Here is a 21,310-nt window from a genome sequence, read left to right as displayed (position 1 = left end):
GGCAGAGTCTCGCTCAGGTTGGCCTTGAGCTTGCTAACCTCCTGAGTCGCTGGGGTTACGACGTGTGCTCCAGCGAGCCGGCTGAACCTAGTCCTAACTTCGAACCAGGTCCCACCTGCTGTCTAATCGCCCCCAGAATTCCTGTGCGAAGATTCCTGGATTTGTTTGGGAACCTTAGCACGCTCTCCAGAGACCTATTAATGAAGGGCCATTACGATTTCATCACTCATTCCGCTTAAGGTTGGAGTTCCATAGTCACAGAGGACTGAAGAGGTCTCCACGACCCAGTGAATTTAAATTAAAACCGAGACGAGGGGCTGGGGATGTGGCTCAAGAGGTATCGCGCTCGCCGGACATGCGTGCGGCCCGGGTTCCATCCTCAGCACCACATTTAAAATATATATATGTTGTGCTCGCCGAAAATTAAAAAAAAAAAATTCTCTTACTCTCTCAAAAAAAAACACCAAAAACCAGACGATAATACCAACATTCAGCTCTGCACTGAGTCAATTAACTGCTGCTCTCCGTCTTCGGAAAAATGTAGAACACCTCACACACTCATAGAGGTAAAACTCTTTAATCTCAGAGCGCCCCTCCCAACTTCCGACCCCCCCACTCTCTCCCCCACACCAGGGCCGGAGAGTGAGCCCCTGCCCTCCACCTCTGGCGGACGAGGGCCCTTTAAGGCACCTGTGGGGGTGGGGGAAGAGGAGCGGGAGCTGGTTCCGTCCTGGACGCGGGGACGGGCTTGGATTGGCAGGTTTTTGTGGGATGGAATCAATGAGGTGGGCTGTCACACGCAGACACGGGATTGGGCCATCCCTGAGGTGGCCAGGGTCACAACTGTCAGGACTGGGGGCAAAAAACGACCCCAGCCCAGTAGTGTAAAGCCATAAACTGGAAGCCGCAGTTCTGGGCGCCGGAGGCTTGGCCGCCGTCCCGCGGAGCCAGTGAGGTGGGACGATTCTGGAAGGGCGGGCGGGCGGGCGGCCTCGGGAGACTGACGAGCCCGCGAGCAGAGCTGCCCAGTCACCAGGCTCAGTGCCACCACCCACTCCTGGGCTTGGCAGTGCTCCTTCAGGGACCTTCGCTGAGGCACAGCTGACCCCGGGAGGTTTAGGACTGGCCCGGCCCCGACGGCGGGCCGAAGCAATCAGAGTCTGACGCTGGGCAGAAAAATGGGCGACAGACGCCACGCGAAAAGCGGCCGGATCGCGCTCCTGGGCGGGAGATCGAGGGCTGGAAGGGCGGCGGGAAGTACAGGGCGGGTCAGTCCTGGGACCGCGGATTCGTGGGGACTGTCCCGGCTCCAGCTGGGATTGGCCAGCCCTGGGGGCGCGGCGGGGGTGTAGTGTGGGCGGGGCGGACGAGAAGCTCCGTGGGCCTCAGTATTTCCGCTTCAGCTTTTGGAAGTCGCTGGTGTTGAGCCGAGGTCGAGGCAAATCCCCGAAGACCTGGGTGTCCTCAGCCTCCCGCAGAACCAATGCGCGCATGCTCGCCGCGATGCGGTCGAGGTCCGGCGAGGAGGGCTGCAGAGACGTGGGCGGGGTGGGTCAGCACACACCCAGAGCTCCAGCATTCACCCCTGCACCCTGGGCGACAGGCCCGCTCCCAGCTGGTCCCCACCCTCCCGCTTGGGCCCTACGAAGCCCATCGCCAGCCATGCCCTCTTGCTCCATTCTTCTACCCAACTCACACCTCCTCTGGCAGCTTTGTTGACCTCTCCCCCTCCCCATCTTGACCTGTGTGCCACCACAGCTGCCTGTCCCACCGCAGGGAGGGGTCTCAGGCACCATTTGGGCTAAAAATCCAGTCACATTCCAATCAGACCTCTGCTGAGGACTAGCTAGCTGTACATAGAGATTTTGCCTTCCTAGGCCTCAGTCTCCCCTTCTGAAAGATGGGTATAACAGGGCCCCGGGAGGGCTGAAATTGGGTAGCCATCTCAGAGATGGAGCAAGGAAGGTGAACTATCAGGTGGTCTGCATAGAAAGGACCCTCATATCCACCATCAAAGCCCTCCAGTAGGCTGGGAGAGGCCACAGGCACTAGTTGGTCAGGAGCCCATGAGGACAGCCCAGGGTCCAGTACTAGGAGGCCCTGAAGGTCCAATGGGTTAACTGTGTGACCATAAGCTGCCAAGATGGACAGCAGCGCTGCACCTGATGCCTCACTGGGCCCTGGGGGCAGAAATATGGGCGACAGACCCCCACACCCATTTTTCTGCCCAGCGTCAGATCACTCTAAGTAAATGGACACTGAGTCTTGAGAGGGACAATGCCAGGCCTTCTCCCTTGCAGCCCACTGCTCTTCTAAAGGAAGCTGGGTCCCAGTCTCAGACCTCTGGGAGGCCATGCGTCCTCTCAGTGCCTCAGTTTCCTCCTGGCTTCAAGGAGTTCCAGTGTTTGGTAGCTGGAGCTACCCCAGGAGAGCAGGGGAGGCCTTCGGAACAGCATGGCTGCAGCTGCAAGACTGTGGCTGGAAACCTGCCTCTCACGGCTGAGTGGGCTTCAGTGAGCTCACAGGTGAGAAGGCAGCAGATCTGAGGGCTTCCTGCAGCAGGTGGCTCTGAGCCTGTCTAGCCTCCCTCCTCCCCAGCCCCACCTGCCCCTCACCGGCCCATTCTCCTCATCTGATGACCGGGCCTCTGTCCTCTTCTCCTTGAAGGCCCAGACAGGCACCGACACGGGCAGAGACCGGGCATACTGCTGTGTGGGCAGCGCTGAGGCTGGGGGCATGGAGTAGGCTGGGGGGCCAGCTGGGGTCTCCTCGCTCAGGCTGCCATCTGTGAGAAAGGGGTACTTCAGCCTCTGTCCCTGTTAGCATTCCTGGTTCTTGGGTGTGGGGACAGCGGGAGACACTCACCATCTGTGCTCTCAGGGTCTGACTCGCAGAAGGGGGGCAAGTCCTGGAGGGTGGCATCCTCATCCATCACAAAGAGCCCTGAGGACGGTGTCAAGAGGCCCTGGCCAGTCAGGTCGCTATCCTGCTACAAGTGCCCCAACTCCAGCCACTGTCACTGCTTTCTGGGGGCTCCTGCAATTATTAGTCTCTCAGCCTCAAATACACGGTGCTCGTTATCTGTCCTCTGTCAACCTGTCACACCCTCAGATGCCAAAAATACCCTGGCTAACGAGGAGCCTCTAAGATCTGTTTTGGACAATCAATGTGACTCAGAACATAGGCTTACAGAAAATGCCACAATTGTGACACCTGCTTGACAAAAGGAGAGGCTCTGACAGATTGTGTCGCTGGCTGGAGGTCCCACAGCAAGTGACATCACCAGGATTTCAACTCCGCACACCTGGCTCCTGTCTGTACCTTCCTTCTCGGCAGGTGTTGTCCAGCAATGGGAGGAGGCCGAGGCCAGGCATTGGTGACAACAGACAGAAATTCCTATTAATTGATTCCCCTGCACTCTCTCTCACTCCTCAGAACCTCAGTGTTGAGTGCAGCCTCTGGGAGGAACCCCTGCAAGCTGGCTGCTCCCTGACTGGGGTGGCTGCTGGGTGACTTTTCACGAGACACAGTCCCAAGGGCCTTCGGTCCCCCTGGAAAGTCACAGCAGGCAGCTAGCCAGAACCAGATCCCCAGCCCCTGCCTGGCACCTTCTTACCTCCGTTATCGCTGCCACCCAGCCGCTCCCCGGAGGTCTCTGTCTCCGTTGGTTCATCTTCCTCGTCCTCCTCATCCTCCCTGGCCAGGGCAGGCTGGGGTGGGCTTGGGGCAGGGCTGGGCGGCTGTGGTTCTGGTGGGGGCCCGGGGGGCCGGGCGGCAGCAGCTGCCCTATGAGCTTGGGCAATGTCATGGAGGCAGCGACGGGCAGCCTCAGCCAGGGCCCCACGGCCATGGGCTGCATAGGCACAGGGTCCCGGGCGTGGTGGTGGCGCAGCCGTCAGCAGCACCAGCTCTGTGCCTGTCCGGGCCCGGAAGCGCTCGGCGGCCCCCACCACAGCCTCCCACAGCTCCTCCGGCCGCCCTGACGCCATCAGCGCCCTGTGGGCCAAAGCAGGACAAAGGGGGATGAGGCTCAGGTGCCCATACTGTTCCCACCCAGCCTCGTCCACCTGCTCCCTGGATGCCACTCATGTCCCTCACATCCACTTTGCCTGGCTAAGCTTGGTGCTTTCTGCAAACCTGCTACTTCCCCGGGCCCCTCACACCACCCCTCACTCACATCCACCTCCCTCCTGCCCCAAATATCTGCACTGTCCTTTCCCAGCCCCAGGTCTCCTTTTGGCTCTACCCTGTCCCACATTCGAGTCAGGAGTCCTTGGAATGTGGCAGCTACAAGCAGAGAGGTGCTATGAGCGTCACAGCCATGCCGGGTTTTGAAGACTCAGTATGAAGAAGCAGAAGGCAAAACTGCTCGGTAGCCGTCACACACTCTGGACCCCATGTTGAAAGGATGGCAGTTACACACACTGGCCAAATAAAACAGATGGCAGAAATAAATTTCATCTGTTTTCTTTTTCCAGTGGCTTCTAGGAAACTGGCAGGCTGGCACTGCATTTCTGTTGAACCAGCTGCACCATCACCCCAGCCTCCAGTCACATAACATGAGGCCCAGAGGGTCATCTCCACCAAGAGCTGACCCTACCACTTGCGGAATTCCCAGGACAAGGTGGTCCCCACACCTGGAAGACTGGACCTCCATTCAAGGCCAACCAGTCACTCATCCTGTGTGAATGAAACTTCCCTCGCCCCTGATTAAGCCAATTCCCCTCCTTGGGGCTCCTGCATCTGGGCAACCTCCTGTTACAGCCAATCCCCTCAGGAAAGGATTGAATAAAGGGGGAAAAAAAGCCATGTGAGCTGCTCTCTGCCTAGAAATCCACCCACTGAAAGCTTTGTGCTTCCTATGAGATGCTGTCTTGCCACCTTGTCTGTAAGTCTTCCTTGGTTCCCAAGTGGACGACATCCTCCTCAGCCCCCACAATGCTTAGGCTCCCTCCATCCTAGTCAAGTCACCTCAGCTAGTGACAGCTGTACCACTGACTGCCTCTCTTATCAGACTGCGAGCTCCCCTAAGCAGGAATCTGTCTCTAGGACAAGTCAGCTCTGGGCAACATCGGTGGGAAGGCCAGAGGCAGGGGACTGGCTTCCTGCCCTGATTCCAGCCAGCTATGTGACCCTGGGCCACTCTTCCCTCCTTCTTCCCCGTTAACCAAAGCAGTAAGCCAGAGCTGCTGGGGAGCTGAGGAGCTTCCTTGGAGACATAATTAATACTCTGTCACTGGAGGGATTCAAGTCCACCAGAGGCAGGGTGAAAGGAAGCAAGGAATCGGAATTCAACTTTCAGGCCCTTTTTGATTTGTGACCACAGAAATGGGTACAGGAACTCGATGTCCTCACCTCACCTCCTCTCAGCTCACTAAGGTGGGGGCTGACAACCCACAACAGAGTTCAGGGAGTACACAACTCTGCTGGGAGGGAGGTCCACGCAACACATTCCATATTCCAGGCAGGGCCCGAGGGTGGAATCAACTTCATCTCACTCCCCACCCTAAGGGGAAGGGAGAGTATCACCCCACTTTACAGTTGCAAACTCAGGCTCAGGGAAACTTAGTACCTTGTCCAGGGTCACACAGCCAGAAATAGCAGGGCTGAGGCCAGGACTAGGACAAGATCTAGAGAGTTCTTAATCCTGCCGACCATCCTGCCTGCCTCAGGTGGGAAGATTCATGATCTTCTTATCCAGATGGGGAAAATGAGGCTCAGTGAGCTTAAGAAACTAGCCAGAAAGCACACAGCTGGACAAGGCAGAAGAGGGGCTAAAACCGCTGTCTGTCTGATACCCAGGTCCTGCAGCACTGGGAGGTGTCCAGTGTCTTGTACACTGTCAAGTTCTTTCATCTGATGAAGGAAACTCAGGCTCAGAGCAGGTACAGACTCGTCTAAAATCACAGGCAGGTCCTGACAGTGACAGACATGGCCTGGGCTCTCTTTCCTGGGCCCCCTATGTGTACATGCAGAAAATAGAAGAGGATATTAGGATCCAACTACCTCTTTGCACTAGAACTTGGGGTGGCCACAGAGCTGACCAGTGTGAAAACGGAGGCAAAGCGGGTTGTTAAGGTCCCTGCACCTCAGACAAGAGGCAGGGGCAAAAAGGACCAGGGACTTACACAACCTCTCTGCCAAGGCCTGAGGGCTCTCTGGACTGCTCCCCAACAGGGCAGCAAAGAGCTAGGAGCCTCCCGCCCCCTCCTCTGGGAGCGGGTCCAGTCGCCTCTCAGGAGCCTCACCCCCGTGGAGTTTAAGATTGGGAGTGGGACATGTCCCCTAAGGGAGGGCGGGGGGCGGCAGCAAGGCGACTGGTCCCTTCATATGGGATGTGGAGGGAAGAAAGGTGAGGAGGAGGGGAAGGGGAGTGAGGAAGCTGACTCCAGGAAGCGGTGAGAAAAGGGCAAGCCCCCAAAGCATGAGGGATGCTAGCGAAGCCCCCCACCTGTCAAGCTGGAAGCGACCCTCGCCCGGAGGGGTGAGGAACGCGAGCATGCACGCTGGAGCCGGGGCAGGGAGAACGTCGGGGACCAGCTCCGCCGCTCAGACCCATTCCCACCACGCCCGGGGTCCAGGGAGGACCCACTTCTACAAGAAAAAACAGGAAATCCCGCCCAGGTGGGGCCAGGACCGGAAGTCCCGCCTTTGGAGGGGTGAGGGGCTCCGCGAACACCCCCTCGAGCGACACCTAGGTCCCGTGGCATGGCCCACGAGTCAAGGTGAGGATCCTGTGGGTAGTAGGGACACCGGAAAATAAGGTTGTCTAGGATTTTCCTGAGGTCAGACATGACGGTTCCCATGGGAGACTCTCTTCCAGCATTCAGCCAAAGGTCGCTGGACGATCTCTGCCCGCTGACTGATGCAGGCCGTACCCCTTCCGTGAACCGATAGCCCTCCCAGCGCCCCCTCTGACTCCGGAACGCCAAATCCTCCCCACACCGCGATTCACAACGCCGCCTCCACTCACGTGCCCGTAGCCAGCATGGCCGGCCCGGCGCCGTCGCCGCCCTCAAAAGGCATGGCGGCGCTGCGTCACTTCCGTGTAGTTGCCCCTCCTCCACTCCGCACACTCCTCCTCCCTTATTCGGGTCTCCTGAGACCAAAATGGCAACAATAGATGCTTCATCTAGACCAATGGGGGCAATAGTAACAGCAGAGTGCCCATAAATGAGATGGTGAAAGAAAGGTTTCCGCGCAAGCCTAGGCCACTTCGATTTGCCCCCAAGAAATATGGCTGACTGCAGATCCTCACACAGGTTTGTAATAAACTCCGGCAAGTGACCTGACATCCCTCACCAGTAATCAAGTTTTTCCGCAGACACAAAAAATGGAGGAAATCAGAGCCCGTCAGCGACATGGCATCCAGTCTGGCTTCATTTTCTCCCAATGTGTATGGACACTCCCTCCCACCAACCTACCCTCCCAGCAGCACCAAGACTGGCAAATATCCAATATGGCAGCATTTCTTGCTTCGGTTTGCCCAGCTTCAAAATGGCGGCTCAGCCCACTTTCCACGGTGACTCAGGAATTCGTCTGGGACAGCTTCGTTTCCGGGGGCATTTACGGCTGCATCCCGTAATCCCGAGCCCCTCCGAACGTCTTGTGTACATCTCCTCTCACCTTTATCTGTTCCTCTTTTCCAACACCTCGCTTTCGTGCCCCGCGGAGAGATGAGACTGCCCCGCATTAACATGGCCCTGGCCGACCTGTTAGGGCCGTGCCCTTGAGCAAAATGGCACCTCTTTGACTTCGATGCCAGTATACAGCATGGGAAAAAAAGTGGGCGAACTCGAGCTAGGGGGGGCGGAGCTCTTGGACCCTCCCACTTGTTTACTCCGTGGCGAGAGCGGAGTCGCTGCGCCTGCGCACCCTCTGACAGCTCCACCTCCAACGTCTATGCCTTGTGACTCGAACCCTTGCAGTTCAAGTTCAACTACCCCATTCTGAAAAGTGGTCTCACCCACTCCTGCTTTAGAATGGTAAGGGCGCTACCACCATCTGGAATTGAGGGGGAGTGTCCTTTCCGGATGTGACACCACACTGACCCGGAAAAGAAGGAAGCTGGGACAGTGGGGCCTCTGTGGCAACTATGGAGGGATCCGGCTACAGGGTAAGTACTCAGAACCCATTCCTTCGCTTCTGTCTATACAAACCTCCCCCTTTCGGTAGTCCACTGGCTGTGCAGGGTTTATGGGAACCAGGCAAAGCCTTAGCAAACACCATTCCTTGGTAAACGCGCTGTCACCCTTCGCTTGCCTGTCCGGAGGGACACCCTGCCTTTTAGCCCCGCCCTCTTTGGAATGCGCACCCACGCCGGAACGCGGGTCTGGTCTTCAGGTTTGGTCACACCCTCCCTATCCCTTCTGCAAAGCCCCAGGCCCCGCCCCTGGGACTAGCTCCGCCCAGGCCCGCTCCCATTGGCTCCCTTCCGGTGCCGCCCCTTCACGAGCCCGCCCTGGCGGGGTTTTACCCTCCCTGGTTGTGGCCGGCAGGTGGTGTTTGAGAAGGGAGGTGTGTACCTGCACACCAGCGCCAAAAAGCATCAGGACCCGGACTCGCTCATCGCTGGCGTCATCCGTGTCGTGGAGAAGGTGGGCTGGAAGAAAGCAGGGCCTTCAGAAGGCAGGGGTGGTAGGGTGTGGAAGGCTGAGTGAGGGTGGTGACTGCATTATTTGGGAAACTGCACTGAAAGCTTTGAGGTGGTTTGGAGAGCCCACTAATTCCTCTTCATTTACCCCAGGACAATGACGTCCTTCTGCACTGGGCTCCAGTAGAGGAGGCTGGAGATTCCACCCAAATCCTCTTTTCCAAGAAGGTAGGGTTCCATCGAATCCCGCTTCTTACTCTTTTCTAGGTCTGAGTAGCAGAGGCATTGAGGGACCTGGGACCATCCTAGACACCTGTGGGGGCATGTGTGAGCCTGGCTGAGAACTAGGAACTCTCTGCTCCACTGTTCCTCTTTGTGAAATGGGCTGAAAATGCCCATTCAAGGGAAGGGGATGGGGACCATAAGATTCATGGCTGTGAGGACACCTGCTCCTGTACCCTTTGCTCCTTGGGTGAGCCTTGCCAGAGTGGGATGGGAGAGCTGAGCCTGTGCATTCCAGTTGCTTGAAGGGGTATGACATTTCTTGGGTGTAGTCTGCCATCATGGTAGAGAACAGCTCACTGAGGCTTCTTATCCACTTCTCCCCTCCCCTCAGTTCTTACATACTTTGTCCCTTTCCTGTCTTTCACGGGTTATCACCAGCACTACTGGCTTTCACTCTACTTAGCCCTCAGCACAGCCCTTGTCTGCACCATTTCACAGAATCTGTGCAGCAGCCCCTGAGCTGGCACCATTAAGAGCACCCACCATCTATGGCTCTTATTGTGTACCAGCCCCCATAGTGGGGATTTTGTTAGTTTCATAACAAATCTGTGAGTAAACAATTTTTTTTCACTGTTGAGATATAATTCACCATAACACTTTTTTTGAAATACTTATTTTTTACATATAGGTGGACACAATGTCTTTATTTTTGCTTTACGTGGTCCTGAGGATCGAACCCAGTTCCTCACTCATGCCAGGCAAGCGATCTACCTCGAGCCACAACCCCAGCCCCATAACACTTTAATATACAGTAAGAAATTAATTAATTTATTTTTATATGGTGCTGAGGCTCAAACCCCAGTGCCTCACACATGCTAGGCAAGCTCTGTTCCTCAGCCCATAAAGTAAAAAATTTAAAGCATGTAGTTCTAACTAATTAGAACAAATTTAAAAAAAATAAAAGCACGTAGTCCAATGTGTTCACCATCATCACTAAGTTGAAAACATTTTGGCATTCCCCAAAGAAACAGTATGCCTCCTGGTGGTCACTCCCTGTTGTCTGTGCATAGCCGCTTGTAATTGTGGATCTATCTCGCCAATGACCCGTGCTGACGAGATGAGCTGGCTGCAACATTAAGCTAAGAAAATGGTGAAAAAGCACAGGACACAGAAGTAATTTTCATATCGAGAGCGGGACTGCTCTCTGACCTTAAAAGTCAGCTTCCACACTGGAGAGAGCACTGGAAAAGAGTGTGCACCTGGAATCTCTTTATTTTTATGAGGGGGACACAGAAAGGAGGTTCAATATAATGTTCTTCATCAAATAAGGCAGGGGATAAGGTTTCAAATGGGAGGTTGTTCAATCCCATTGGCTCAAGTCCAGAGCTGAAGCAAACTTCTTTGCCCAGTGAAGGTAAAGGCCACTTGCTTTGCACAGCGCATGGTGTGTAATGCCAGATCAACATCCCCTTTACTCAAGGTTGAGAGGGGATGCTTAGCTCATGGGCAGGTGGCCTTCCACAGATCTATTTTCTTTGTTTGACTTTGCCTGTTTGAGATGTTTCCTGTAAATGGAATCATGCAATCCTTTTACTCATACTTGCAAGGACCATCCATGTTGTAGTGTGGCCCTTTTCCTTCATGAGGCTGAATAGTATCTGGCCCTCATGTCACCTGGATATGCAGTATTTTGCTTCTTTATCAGTTTGATGGATGTTTGGGTAGTTTCCATCTGTTGGCCATTATGAATTATATGCTGTGTCCATGTCTGAGTTTTTGTGTGGACATAGATTTTCCTTTCTCTGGGGCCCATACCTAGGAATGGATTGCTGGCTCATCATGGTAACTCTATTTTTTAATCTTTTGAGGAACTGCCAGACTGCTTTCCAGAGCAGTGGCACCATTTTACATTCCCACAAGCAGTATAGGCAGGTTTATTTCTTTGCATCCTTGCCAGCGCTTGTTATCGTCTGTTTAATTCAGCAATTCTGGTGGGTATAAAGTGGTATCTTCTTTCTTTCTTTCTCTTTTTTTCTTTTGTGGTGTTGAGATGGAACCCAGGTCCTCATGCATGCTAGGCCAATGCTCTGCCACTGAGCCATACTCCAGGCTTGTGATTGGCATCTAATGGTGGTTTTGTAGTGCAGTTCCCTGTTAAGTGCTAGCAACTTTCTTTAAGCACTGCAGTCTCGCTGTCTCACTGTCTCACTGCAAAGCTACTTGCTCAGTAGCATTCATCCCTACACACTGGAAGACCTGGGTTCAAGTCCTGGCTATGCTGGGTGACCTTGCTTGAGTGCTGTGCCACTGTTGTGTCTTACTCCCTGTTCAAATGGACTGCCTTCTAACAGAGACTCTAGGCTCAGATCTGGAAACTCTGAATCCATAGCACCTCATTCTCCTCCTTTCCTCCCCCAAGGACTCCAGTGGGGGTGACTCCTGCACCTCTGAGGAGGAACCTACCTTTGACCCAGGCTATGAACCTGACTGGGCTGTCATCAGCACAGTGCGGCCACGGCCACATCACTCAGAACCCACAGAAGGTAGGCTGAACTGGTGTCCCTGGGAGGCAGGTGGAACACATCTTGCCCTCAGTGGCAAAGATTTTGTTGCTTAGTTGGAATAGCCTCCTGGCACCACCTTCCTGTCCCAGGAGAGTGGAGTGGATTGGCTTTGGGCACCCCCTTGGGTCCTACCCCTGAAGGTTTCTAGGCTGGTGGGTGTGACAGATGCAGCCAGTTATCAGCTACAACAGGGCTGATAACTGGGTTATCAGGGTTGGTCACGTCCTACCTCTCTGAGGGACACTCAGAAATTTTCTTTCCCAGCAAGGCCAGAAGAAGGAGTGCAGGGGGTGTTGTGGTTTGAGTGTGGGGTCTGAACTGAAAAGGAGGTTGGAGGTGAGACAGAAAGGAATCTGATTTGGAACAGACCCTGAAGGACTTCAAGTAGCAGATTAAGGAATATAGTCTTCTCCCTGAAGGAGCTTGAGAAGGTTCTGGAACAGGCACATATCTACCAGGCTTCTTTCCCATTTTATTGTTTTATTCTCTAAGAAATATAAGGTGGCTCAGTTATAAAAGATTGGGTCATGGGAACCACTTTTGGTGGGACCTCAGGAGACAACTGTGCTGACCTGGCTGCCTCTGTACTTCCATGCTGCTTCCAACACAGTGCTGTCCTCCTAGGTGCAGAGCCAAGCTCCACCCGGGGCTCCTGGGCCTTCTCGGTGAGCCTGGGGGAGCTCAAGTCCATACGCCGGTCCAAGCCAGGCCTCAGCTGGGCCTACCTGGTTCTGGTGACTCAGGCTGGAGGCTCGCTGCCTGCTCTGCACTTCCACCGTGGGGGCACCCGAGCCCTGCTGCGTGTCCTCAGCCGCTACCTGCTGTTGGCCAGGTGAGCCTTCTTTCAGCTCTAGGCTCTGACTAGGCCCTGGCCCTCTGCAGCTGCATCTTGACCCCTTCAGATTGCAAAGAAGACACAATTCAAACTGACTTAAAGAGAAAAGGAATTGCCTGGCATAACAAAACTGAGAAGCCCAAGAGTAGTATGGATTTCAGTCAGGCCCTGGGACCCACAGGGCTAGAGATTGCTTCTTTTCCCTTTGAGCTTCTGTCATTCTCTGAGGCCCCTAGCAGCCCAGACTTAGCAACAGCCTGCATGGAAACATCTTCCCATCACATTCCAACAGAATCCCACAGCTGCCTCTCAGGCTCATCCCTGAGTCGAGTCACCCTGGCCAGGGAGGTGCAGACCCTTATTGCCCAGCTCTAGTCCCTGACCTCTCCCTGCAATAACATACCTGAGATGAGGGCTTCCTGAAGGGCTGCTGGGATGCTGAAATGAACAGATGTGTGCCTGGACAGCCCAGGACACTGGGTCTCCACCGCGCATCACCGGTGCATCCCCTCCCACCTGCCAGCTCACCGCAGGACTCCCGCCTCTACCTTGTCTTCCCTCACGACTCTTCCGCCCTCTCCAACTCCTTTCACCACCTGCAGCTCTTTGACCAGGACAGCTCCAACGTGGTGTCTGTGAGTGTCCTCTCTACCAGGCCAGCAGGGTGGGAGTGGGGCAGGACCCAATGGAACCTGTGATAATCTTTGTCTCTGTGCCCAGCGCTTCCTCCAGGACCCCTACTCCACCACCTTCAGCAGCTTCTCTCGAGTGACCAACTTTTTCCGAGGAGCGCTGCAGCCACACCCTGAGGGGACCTCCTCCCCTGACCTTCCTCCACCACCTGATGATGAGCCTGAGCCTGGGTTCGAGGTCATATCCTGTGTAAGTATCAAGTGGGTCCTGCTTGTTACTTTCTGGCTGTTTCATGGGCACATGACTTAATTTTCCTGGGCCTCTATTTCCTCCTTACAACGTGGGACAGTAGTGGCACCACCCTTCTGGGGTTGCATAAGAAGTAATTTCAGTTGGATATGGTGGCATACAACTGTAATGTCAGCAACTTGAGGAGCTGAGGCAAGAGTATCATGAGTTCAAGGCCAGCCTGGGCATCTTGGAAAGACTCTGCCTCAAAATAAATAAAAGGCTGAGACTGTAGCTCAGTTGTCCTGGGTTTGAACCCCAGTACTAAAATTTAAAAAATAGCAAAGGGGAGTGATCTGACAGAAGCACATTCGGCTGTGCCAAGCACAGAGCACACCCGATGGCTGTTGTCACTGGGGGCTGTCCTGCCTTGGGTGGCCTTGCTGCTGATTCAGGGAGGGAGCTGTTTTCTGTCCCTGATTATTAATGGTCTGTTGAGCTAAGAAGGGCTCTGAGCTCCCTTGGAGGTGGACTGAGATGGTGCTAAGGGCCAGATCTGGCAAGCCCCAGGCTTACCTCCTTGTGTACTGCAGGTAAAACTGGGGCCACGGCCAGCTGTGGAACGGGCTTCCCCAGTCACAGAAGGGGAATGGGCCCTCCACGTGGGCCCTGAGGGCCGCCTACAACAGGTCCCTGAATTGAAGAACCGGATCTTCTCAGGGGTGAGCACCAGAGGATGCGGGGATGGGCAGGGCTGGTGGCATCAGGAGATCCACTGAACTACCTCTGCCACTTTACCCCCAGGGTCTGAGCCCCAGCCTGCGACGAGAGGCCTGGAAGTTCCTCCTGGGATACCTCAGCTGGGAAGGCTCAGCTGAGGAGCACAAGGCCCATGTGCGCAAGAAGACGTGAGTGAGAAAACATGGCCCCTGTGTTCTTGGGGCAGTTTTGCCCTTCAAAGCTTTGGCTTCCACCTCCCCAAGTCTCCCAGGTGGATTGGAGCTTCTTGATCAACAGCATGTCCCATGAGCCAGCACGGTACCTGGCTCTTCACAGGGATGCTGTAGACAATAGGCTTGTTCCATGAACACTGGTTTTGAGCCTGCCATACGCTGGGCACTGTGCTATGCCAGAGGATATGGTGGTGAACAAGTCAGACCTGCCATCCCCATGTGGTCTGTCTCCAGTCTGAATTGCTGCTTCATTCCTGGGCCATGCTGTGTCACTAGTCATAATAGTTTTGTGGTCTAGCCTCTGCCCTCCCTACTCCTTAGGGATGAGTATTTCCGCATGAAGCTGCAGTGGAAGTCTGTGAGTCCCGAGCAGGAGCGGAGGAACTCACTCCTGCATGGATACCGCAGCCTCATTGGTGGGTGTGCTGGGTTTTGGGGTGGTGCAGAGGTGAAAGGGTGGGAGAGAGGAAATAGCGAGGAGGGCTGGGGCAGGGATGAGGTCATCTGGGGAGGGAAATGGGGATGAATCATGGTAGAAATGGCCTGGGGTGACAGGCCAGGGATGGGGGCAGGGGAGCCTTTAGGATTAAATGTCAGTTGTCACTGGGAGGTCTAGACAAGTGATTTTACCTCTCTGGGTCTCGGTTTCTTCGCTGGCAGGATGGGGTAAGCTGTTGAGTTGAAGCCCAGTGCCTCACAGCAGGAGTGTTAATGATGATTTTGGAACCAATCCCACTCCTGCCCCAGAGCAAGCGCTGAAGCTGGGGGCTGCCAGGGAGCAGAGGAGGCAGGGCTGGTGCTGGTGGCCAGGAGGAACGGGGGCCTCACCTTTTTTACGTTTGCACTCTGCGCTGGGTTCCTGCAGAGAGAGATGTGAGCCGCACTGACAGGACCAACAAATTCTACGAGGGCCCCGAGAACCCAGGGCTGGGCCTCCTGCATGACATCCTCCTCACGTACTGCATGTACCACTTTGATCTTGGTGCGGAACTGGCCCCGGGTGGGGGTGGGGTGAAGGAGCTCTGCCCTAGATCCTGACCTTGCCCCCCTCCCCCCAGGCTACGTCCAGGGCATGAGTGACCTTCTCTCCCCGATCCTCTACGTCATTCAGAGTGAAGTGGATGCTTTCTGGTGTTTCTGTGGCTTCATGGACCTTGTGGTAAGGCCCACTACAGGAGTGGGAAACAGACCTCTGAGAGTCAGGGCTGGGGGCTCCTGATACCCCCTGCCTTCCTCTCCCTGCAGCATGGAAACTTTGAGGAGAGTCAGGAGACCATGAAGCGGCAGCTCGGGCAACTCCTGCTGCTCCTGAGGGTGCTGGACCAGCCACTGTGCGACTTCCTGGGTATGTCCTTAGGGCTGGTGGGTGAGTAGGCAAGGGATTCACAGACCTTGCCAGAGATTCTCTGTTAGTAGCCACAGAAAGTGTCTGGGATGCTTGGTGCTGATCTGAACAAGAGATCCTGAAACTTAAGTGTAAGGGCTGAATGGCAGTTTGGAACTGAGCTTTGGCATTGCCCATGATCCTCTAGCCACCCCCATGCTTCCCTCCACCTGAGGGACTTCAGCTACAGCGTGGTCTGCCCAGGGTGTTTCAGAAACAGAGAATCTACCATCTCTGTCCATCCTGCTCCCGCTCAACCTAGGCCAGGATCAGAAACTGGTTTTGTGACTCCTGGGTGGGGCTGCTGCATGCTGTCTATAAGCTGTTTGTTCAATATAAAAAATGCTGAAAATTCAGATGAAGAAAAAAGTAAAAGATGACGATAAGGTAATTTATGATATTTCCTTGAGGAAGCTCTAAGACTCTTGGGGGAGGGAGATAAACACCTCACCTCATCTTCTGGGGCATGAGGACCTGAGCTGCCTCTTTGCAGCTGAATGCGTGGAATTGTCTATGCCTGAATGCGTCTGAGATCCTCTAAATGCATGGAATTCTCTTCCCTGAAAGACACACGGAACTGATTTATCCTGATGGACATCTGCAGTTTCTTACCAGGATAAATAGTCTGGAAGATATGTTAAGGTCAAAATTCAAAAAGGGAATTGATCATGTCCAGGGCTTTTGGGCTGGGGTGTGGCTTAGTAGTGGAGCACTTGCCTAGCATGTGTGAGGTCCTGGGTTCCATTCCCAGCACTGCCAAAACTTTTATAACCCCCCCCCCCACCTCCACACTGGGAATTTAACCCAGTGGTGCTTTACCTCGGAGTTACATCTCCAGTTCTTTTTAGTTTTTATTTTGATATAGGGTCTTGATAAGTTGCTTAGGTTGGCCTCCCATCTCAGCCTCCTCAGTTGTTAAGAGTTATGTGCTATCTTTTGAACTGATGTCCTCATCGCCGCTTGCCTGCAAAGTTATCACCCCAGCTGACATTTTGGCCAACAGTGTTTCTAGGGGCCAGTGTCTACAACCCTCACCAGCACTGGTGGCTAAGATTTTGTTATCCTTGGGAGTGTTTATCTTGTCAGAGTGAAAGATGTGGAGGTAGTGCACTTCCTCTGGAGAGTGGCAGGCATGGTAGGAAAGCTAGAGTGGGCTTCTGAAGCCCCCAAGCCTGCACATATGACCTGCCTGCACCCAGGGAGGGCCTGACAACCAGGACTACTCAGAGGCTTTGTCCAGCTGTTGGGCATGTTGTGAATTTTTTTTTTTGGAATTGGTTTTGAGTTTGGGGGGAATTGGGTTTTGAATTTGCTTATTATAGGGCACCTGCTCTGGGTGAAGCTGAGTCATGCATTGTCCTCCCCCAGACTCCCAGGACTCTGGTTCTCTCTGCTTCTGCTTCCGGTGGCTACTCATCTGGTTCAAGAGAGAATTCCCTTTCCCGGATATCCTTCGGCTGTGGGAGGTGGGCCAGCCAGTTCTGGTGGGAGGACTGAAGAGGAAGGAGAAGTGGGAGGGGCTGGAAGGTTGGAGGGAGATGGGCAAACCTGAATGGAGCAGACTTGGGTAGGACTTCAGGCAGAGGTTCCTTCTGGCACCCCCAGGTGCTGTGGACAGGGCTTCCCGGTCCCAATCTGCACCTGCTAGTAGCCTGCGCCATCCTGGACATGGAGCGGGACACCCTCATGCTGTCTGGCTTTGGCTCCAACGAGATCCTTAAGGTGAGGGCTCCCCCTGTCATCCCTGGCAATGCCTTGCCTGTGCAACAGTTGGACTATTGAATGGATGGTTGGCTGTGAACACTGTCAGGGTGGATCTGCTGTTCTCTCCTTTCTCCTATGCCTGCCTCCTAGCATTGTACCCACGGAACAGGTGAATGGGGACATGCCCCGCCCCTTCATTTTACAATATATCTGGCCAGCAGTGAGCAATGGGAATGATTACTGTAGGACTGAGAAGCCTGACTCCCTGACTCCACAGCCCTGCTCTGAGCCCCTACAGGGTCATCCTTATCTTCCCTCCATTCCCCAGCAGGCAGGTGCGTAGAGTAGTGCTTGACCCACTCCCTCCCCACAGCACATTAACGAGCTGACCATGAAGCTGAGCGTGGAAGACGTGCTGACTCGTGCCGAGGCCCTCTACCGGCAACTGACTGCCTGCCGGGTGAGTCCTGGCTCTCCCCACAGTGGTCTCCCAGCTCTTCTGCTGGCTCACCACTGACTTTTTGCCTCCACGCCCCTAGGAACTGCCCCACAACGTGCAGGAGGTTTTGGGTCTGGTGCCACTCTCAGAGCCCCGCAGCCCCTCGCCCCTGGTGTCCCCACTGCCACTATCACCTACACGGGCCCCGCCTGCCCCGCCGCCTCCAGGGGACACAGCCCCACAACCTGACAGCAGCCTAGAGATCCTGCCAGAGGAGGAAGACGGCCCAGACTCCTAACGTATATTGACCAGTGGCCTGCACGGGCGCTGTATCTGCCCCAGGCCTCTGGGGGCTAAGGGAGGGACCTGTGAGGAGGGCTGCTGCCCGCTGCACTCCTGATAAGCTGGTTTCATTAAACTGACATTTCTCACTTCACTTGGCATTATGGCCAGGATGGGGAGGTGGTGGCATGTGGCCCCTGTGCAGAGCCCAAGCCTGACCACCTGACCTGGGACTTGGCCAATGAGACATAAGAGGTGGTTCCCGTAGGGCATGTGGAGGCAGGGCTTCTGGAAAAGTGGAAGATGAGGTGTTCAGGGCCACAGCAGCAGGCACCTCCGGATGTAATGGCAGTGAGGGGCCTGCAGAGCTGCACACTGGTACCCTGCCCACCAGCTGCTGCTCATGTGAAAAAAAATAAACTAAACTTGTTTAGCCCACTGGAAGTCATAGATTTTCTGTTGTCACAGACCTGGTTGGGTGGGGAGCACTGTAACACTAGTAGTGCATTGTCTGTCCTGTCCCCTTCCCCCATAGAACCCCACCCCCACCCCCGTCAAGGAAGAAGCTAGGGACAGCTTCTGGGGCTCCAGGATCAGCCCCTTCCCTTTGAACTGCAGGGCTAGTAGCTCTTGTCCAGGCAAACTGGGGAAGCAACTGAGCAGGGACGGGGCTGAATCACATGACTTTTTCTGAAAATACTTTAATTCAAGCCGCTAAGGTGGTCGGTGTGCTGGACAGATGGGAGCTGAGGGGCTGCACCATGGGTGGGTTCTCCTTTTCCCTCTCTGCACGGGGGATAGCTGGCTTCCTCCTGGACATCTCCCTGCCTCTCGTGGACCACATCCACGTGTGTCTCATGGACCACGTGCAGCTCACGAGGCTCCTGCTGGTCCACGCGCTGCTGCTGCTGTGGCTGTGGCGGCGGCTGTGGCTGTGGCTGCGGCGGCGGCGGCTGTGGCTGTGGCTGCGGCGGAGGCGGCGGCGGCGGCGGCTGCTGCTGAGGCTGCGGCTGCGGCTGCGGCTGCTCCTGCTCCTGCTGGTCCACGTGGTGCTCGTGGTCCACATGGTGCTCCTGGTCCACGTGGTGCTCCTGGTCCACGTGGTGCTCGTGGTCCACGTGGTGCTCCTGGTCCACGTGGTGCTCGTGATCCACGTGGTGCCCCTGGTCTATGTGGTGCTCGTGGTCCACGTGCCCTTCGTGGTCCACGTGCCCTTCGTGGTCCACGTGCCCCTCCACATGCCCCTCCACGTGCCCCTCGTGGATCCTTACTACATGCATCTCCACATGCCCTTCTTTGCCCTTATCCACACGCCCAGGCCATTCCCGGGTGTTGATTTTTATGGCGACCCGCAGAGCCGACTTGACGGCCGTCTCCACCCAGCCATGTGGGTGGGCAGTGTGCTCCCCGGCGAAGTAGATGCGGCCGTAGGGGACCACCCAGTCGAAGTCCTGCCCATCGTCCTGGTCAGTTTGCCAGAGAAAAGGCGGCTGCACCACGAAGCCACCCTGGCTATGTGGGTCATCCTCCCAGCGCTTAACGACACCGCTGCCGTCCCAGAGCCGGTACACAAGCGGCCCGTGCAGCGTCGCCAAATCGTTGAGTGCCAAGCGCATCGCATCATTCGGGCTAAGGCCAGAGAACACAGCCGCGGAGTCTGCCCACGTGTAGGAGGCCAGCAGCAGCGCGCCCTCATCTGGTGCTGGGTAGAATATCTGACGCGATGGGCGATCGGTGTTCGAATGGCCGCCTTCAATACGCTCGTCACGCCAGAAGGCCCGACGGAAGTTTAGGAACACTTTGGTGGCCGGCACATAGTGTAGTTGGCGCAGCGCCTCCTGTCGCTTGCGCGACAGCGGCGGTGAGAAGGTGATACGCTGCAGCGCGGGCCCGCTTGCAGTCAGTAACACTACATCTGCTGTCAGTGCCTTCGGATTCCGCGACGTGTGCGAGGTCGCAATGTGCACGCGCACTTCTTGCATGCTCTGAGTTATCGCTATGACTGGAGCGTTCAGGAGCACTGGCCCCGACAGCGAGCTCAATAGCGCACGCGGCAGCAGGTCCCAGCCGCCCACGATGCGGCTGTACCTGTGGTCAGGCATAAGCGTGAGTGGATATTTACAGCGGGCTTCCTCAGCGCAGGCCCCGGTGCGTTACTTGCTCCTATTGGCACCCCTGTCATCCCCCTCATCCTCCCCACCCCTCTGTGGACCTCAAGGGCAGGAGGCCTGCAGAGTAGAGGATATATGACCCAAAACCACACCTCTTCTCTGGGTTACACCCTTCTGCAGGAACCTTTCTTACCAGGTCCTCTGGAGGACCTCTGTTGCCCAGGTAAGCGGGACCAGACCAGAGGGACTGGCCTCTCCAATCCTTTAGCCCATTCCTTCACCCCTGCAGACCGGGCCCTTCACGCCAGCTCCACCAACTCATTCGGGTTGGGTTGGCCTCACCCATCCAACGCTCACCCGAGCCGGTCGCTGAGACAGCTGTGCGCCCGCAAGGCCTCAGTGAAGCTGAGGTGGAAAAATCCGTCTTTGGACATCACGTCTCCCAGAAGCCGCACGGCAGACTGGCTCAGGTTGCTTTCCCAAACGAGGTATTCCTGCGGGGCCAATGAAGGCCCAAATCAGGGCCCAGGTATGCTGCACCTGCCAGTGGTCAGCTCTGTCCCTGCTTCCCTGAGAACCTCTCCCTAGCTGGGTCTCCTGTTTCTATGGCCTGGACCTTAAAGATTTGGTCCCCTCTTGTAATGGATGAGGGAAAAAGAGGTTCAAAAAATGGGCGTGTCCAGCCCCAGGGGAAGGGAGCAGTCACACTGGAGCCTCAGATTCCTTACTTCTTTGGGAAAGCCCCGTGGACACCCTCTTTGCCTTCATTTCTGACAGCAAAATCGAAGCCACCACTCACCAGAAGCGTGAGCCTGTCAAATCTCTTCATTGCCTTTCTGCAGCCCAGCACCATGACTTCTTTGAGGGCCTGTCCGGGAATAAGCAGATGGTGCCAGCAGGAAGGGCTGGGTTCCCCTGGTTCTGCCCAAGGCCAGACATCCACCACTCCTTCAAGCCCCCAGGCCTCCACCATCAGCATTGCCCCCCACTGCAACTCAGTTGTCACCATGGGAAGGAGTACTCTTTTAAGTGTTCATTCCCCTCACCCCTCATTTGTTCAGCCCAGCCTAGGATTGTGTCTGTGCCAGTTGTGCTGTGTCTTTCTGGATCATTGCTGGCATGGACAGAAGATTGAGTCCCCTCTGCCGTCAGTACCAACAAGACATGATGGCTAAGAAGGTGTAATTCCCCAGCCTTTCTCTTGACCACTACCCTCTGGCCCTCCTCTTAGCCTGGTGTTCCAGGTTCCCACCAGCTCCTTGGTCAACCTTTCTCAAGGCAGCCCTGGTTCTACAGAACAATGGCCTCGTGCCTCAGCTGCCCTTAGTGCTCTCCTACCTTCATTGCTGCACTGTGGCT

General features: G+C 55.5%; 3 protein-coding genes across 23 annotated transcripts in view; 1 reads left to right on the top strand and 2 right to left on the bottom strand.

The window, feature by feature from the left end:
* Window positions 1-561: 561 nt before the first annotated feature.
* On the bottom strand, window positions 562-7,771 carry Akt1s1 (AKT1 substrate 1). Of its 11 annotated transcripts, none has more exons than XM_005336707.5 (6): window positions 7,627-7,765; window positions 6,974-7,132; window positions 3,617-3,996; window positions 2,866-2,943; window positions 2,616-2,785; window positions 562-1,529 (listed from the first exon to the last, which is right to left on the bottom strand). In XM_005336707.5, the coding sequence occupies exons 2-6, from the start codon at window positions 7,024-7,026 to the stop codon at window positions 1,386-1,388; spliced, it is 825 nt and encodes a 274-aa protein (XP_005336764.1). In that variant the 5' UTR covers window positions 7,027-7,132; window positions 7,627-7,765; the 3' UTR covers window positions 562-1,385. The 11 variants fall into 11 exon arrangements, with proteins under 11 accessions (XP_005336764.1, XP_013218946.1, XP_013218945.1 ...); XM_013363492.4 differs by having other exon boundaries at window positions 6,974-7,099; XM_013363491.4 differs by lacking the exon at window positions 7,627-7,765 and adding an exon at window positions 7,303-7,431.
* Window positions 7,772-7,888: 117 nt separating this feature from the next.
* On the top strand, window positions 7,889-18,278 carry Tbc1d17 (TBC1 domain family member 17). The gene is made up of 17 exons (XM_005336710.5): window positions 7,889-8,116; window positions 8,499-8,597; window positions 8,747-8,821; window positions 11,238-11,361; window positions 12,007-12,214; window positions 12,741-12,852; window positions 12,938-13,099; window positions 13,672-13,800; window positions 13,883-13,986; window positions 14,353-14,447; window positions 14,897-15,013; window positions 15,090-15,190; window positions 15,277-15,376; window positions 16,784-16,881; window positions 17,021-17,137; window positions 17,493-17,579; window positions 17,659-18,278. The coding sequence occupies exons 1-17, from the start codon at window positions 8,096-8,098 to the stop codon at window positions 17,854-17,856; spliced, it is 1,947 nt and encodes a 648-aa protein (XP_005336767.1). The 5' UTR covers window positions 7,889-8,095; the 3' UTR covers window positions 17,857-18,278.
* Window positions 18,279-18,525: 247 nt separating this feature from the next.
* The window catches only part of Il4i1 (interleukin 4 induced 1), a 38,601-nt gene continuing 35,816 nt past the window's right edge, over window positions 18,526-21,310 (bottom strand). For all 11 annotated transcript variants that reach the window (XM_078031601.1, XM_078031602.1, XM_078031604.1 and 8 more), the window contains 3 exons: window positions 20,751-20,819; window positions 20,309-20,445; window positions 18,526-19,928 (listed from right to left, as the gene is read on the bottom strand). In XM_078031601.1, coding sequence (XP_077887727.1) covers window positions 18,542-19,928; window positions 20,309-20,445; window positions 20,751-20,819 — 1,593 coding nt within the window. In that variant the 3' untranslated portion in view covers window positions 18,526-18,541. The remainder of the gene's footprint in view (window positions 19,929-20,308; window positions 20,446-20,750; window positions 20,820-21,310) is intronic.

Source organism: Ictidomys tridecemlineatus, chromosome 15 (assembly GCF_052094955.1).
Source record: "Ictidomys tridecemlineatus isolate mIctTri1 chromosome 15, mIctTri1.hap1, whole genome shotgun sequence".
Classification (NCBI taxonomy): Eukaryota; Metazoa; Chordata; class Mammalia; order Rodentia; family Sciuridae; genus Ictidomys; species Ictidomys tridecemlineatus.
Note: the sequence above shows the minus strand (reverse complement) of the source record. Positions and strands in the feature narration are given on the sequence as shown.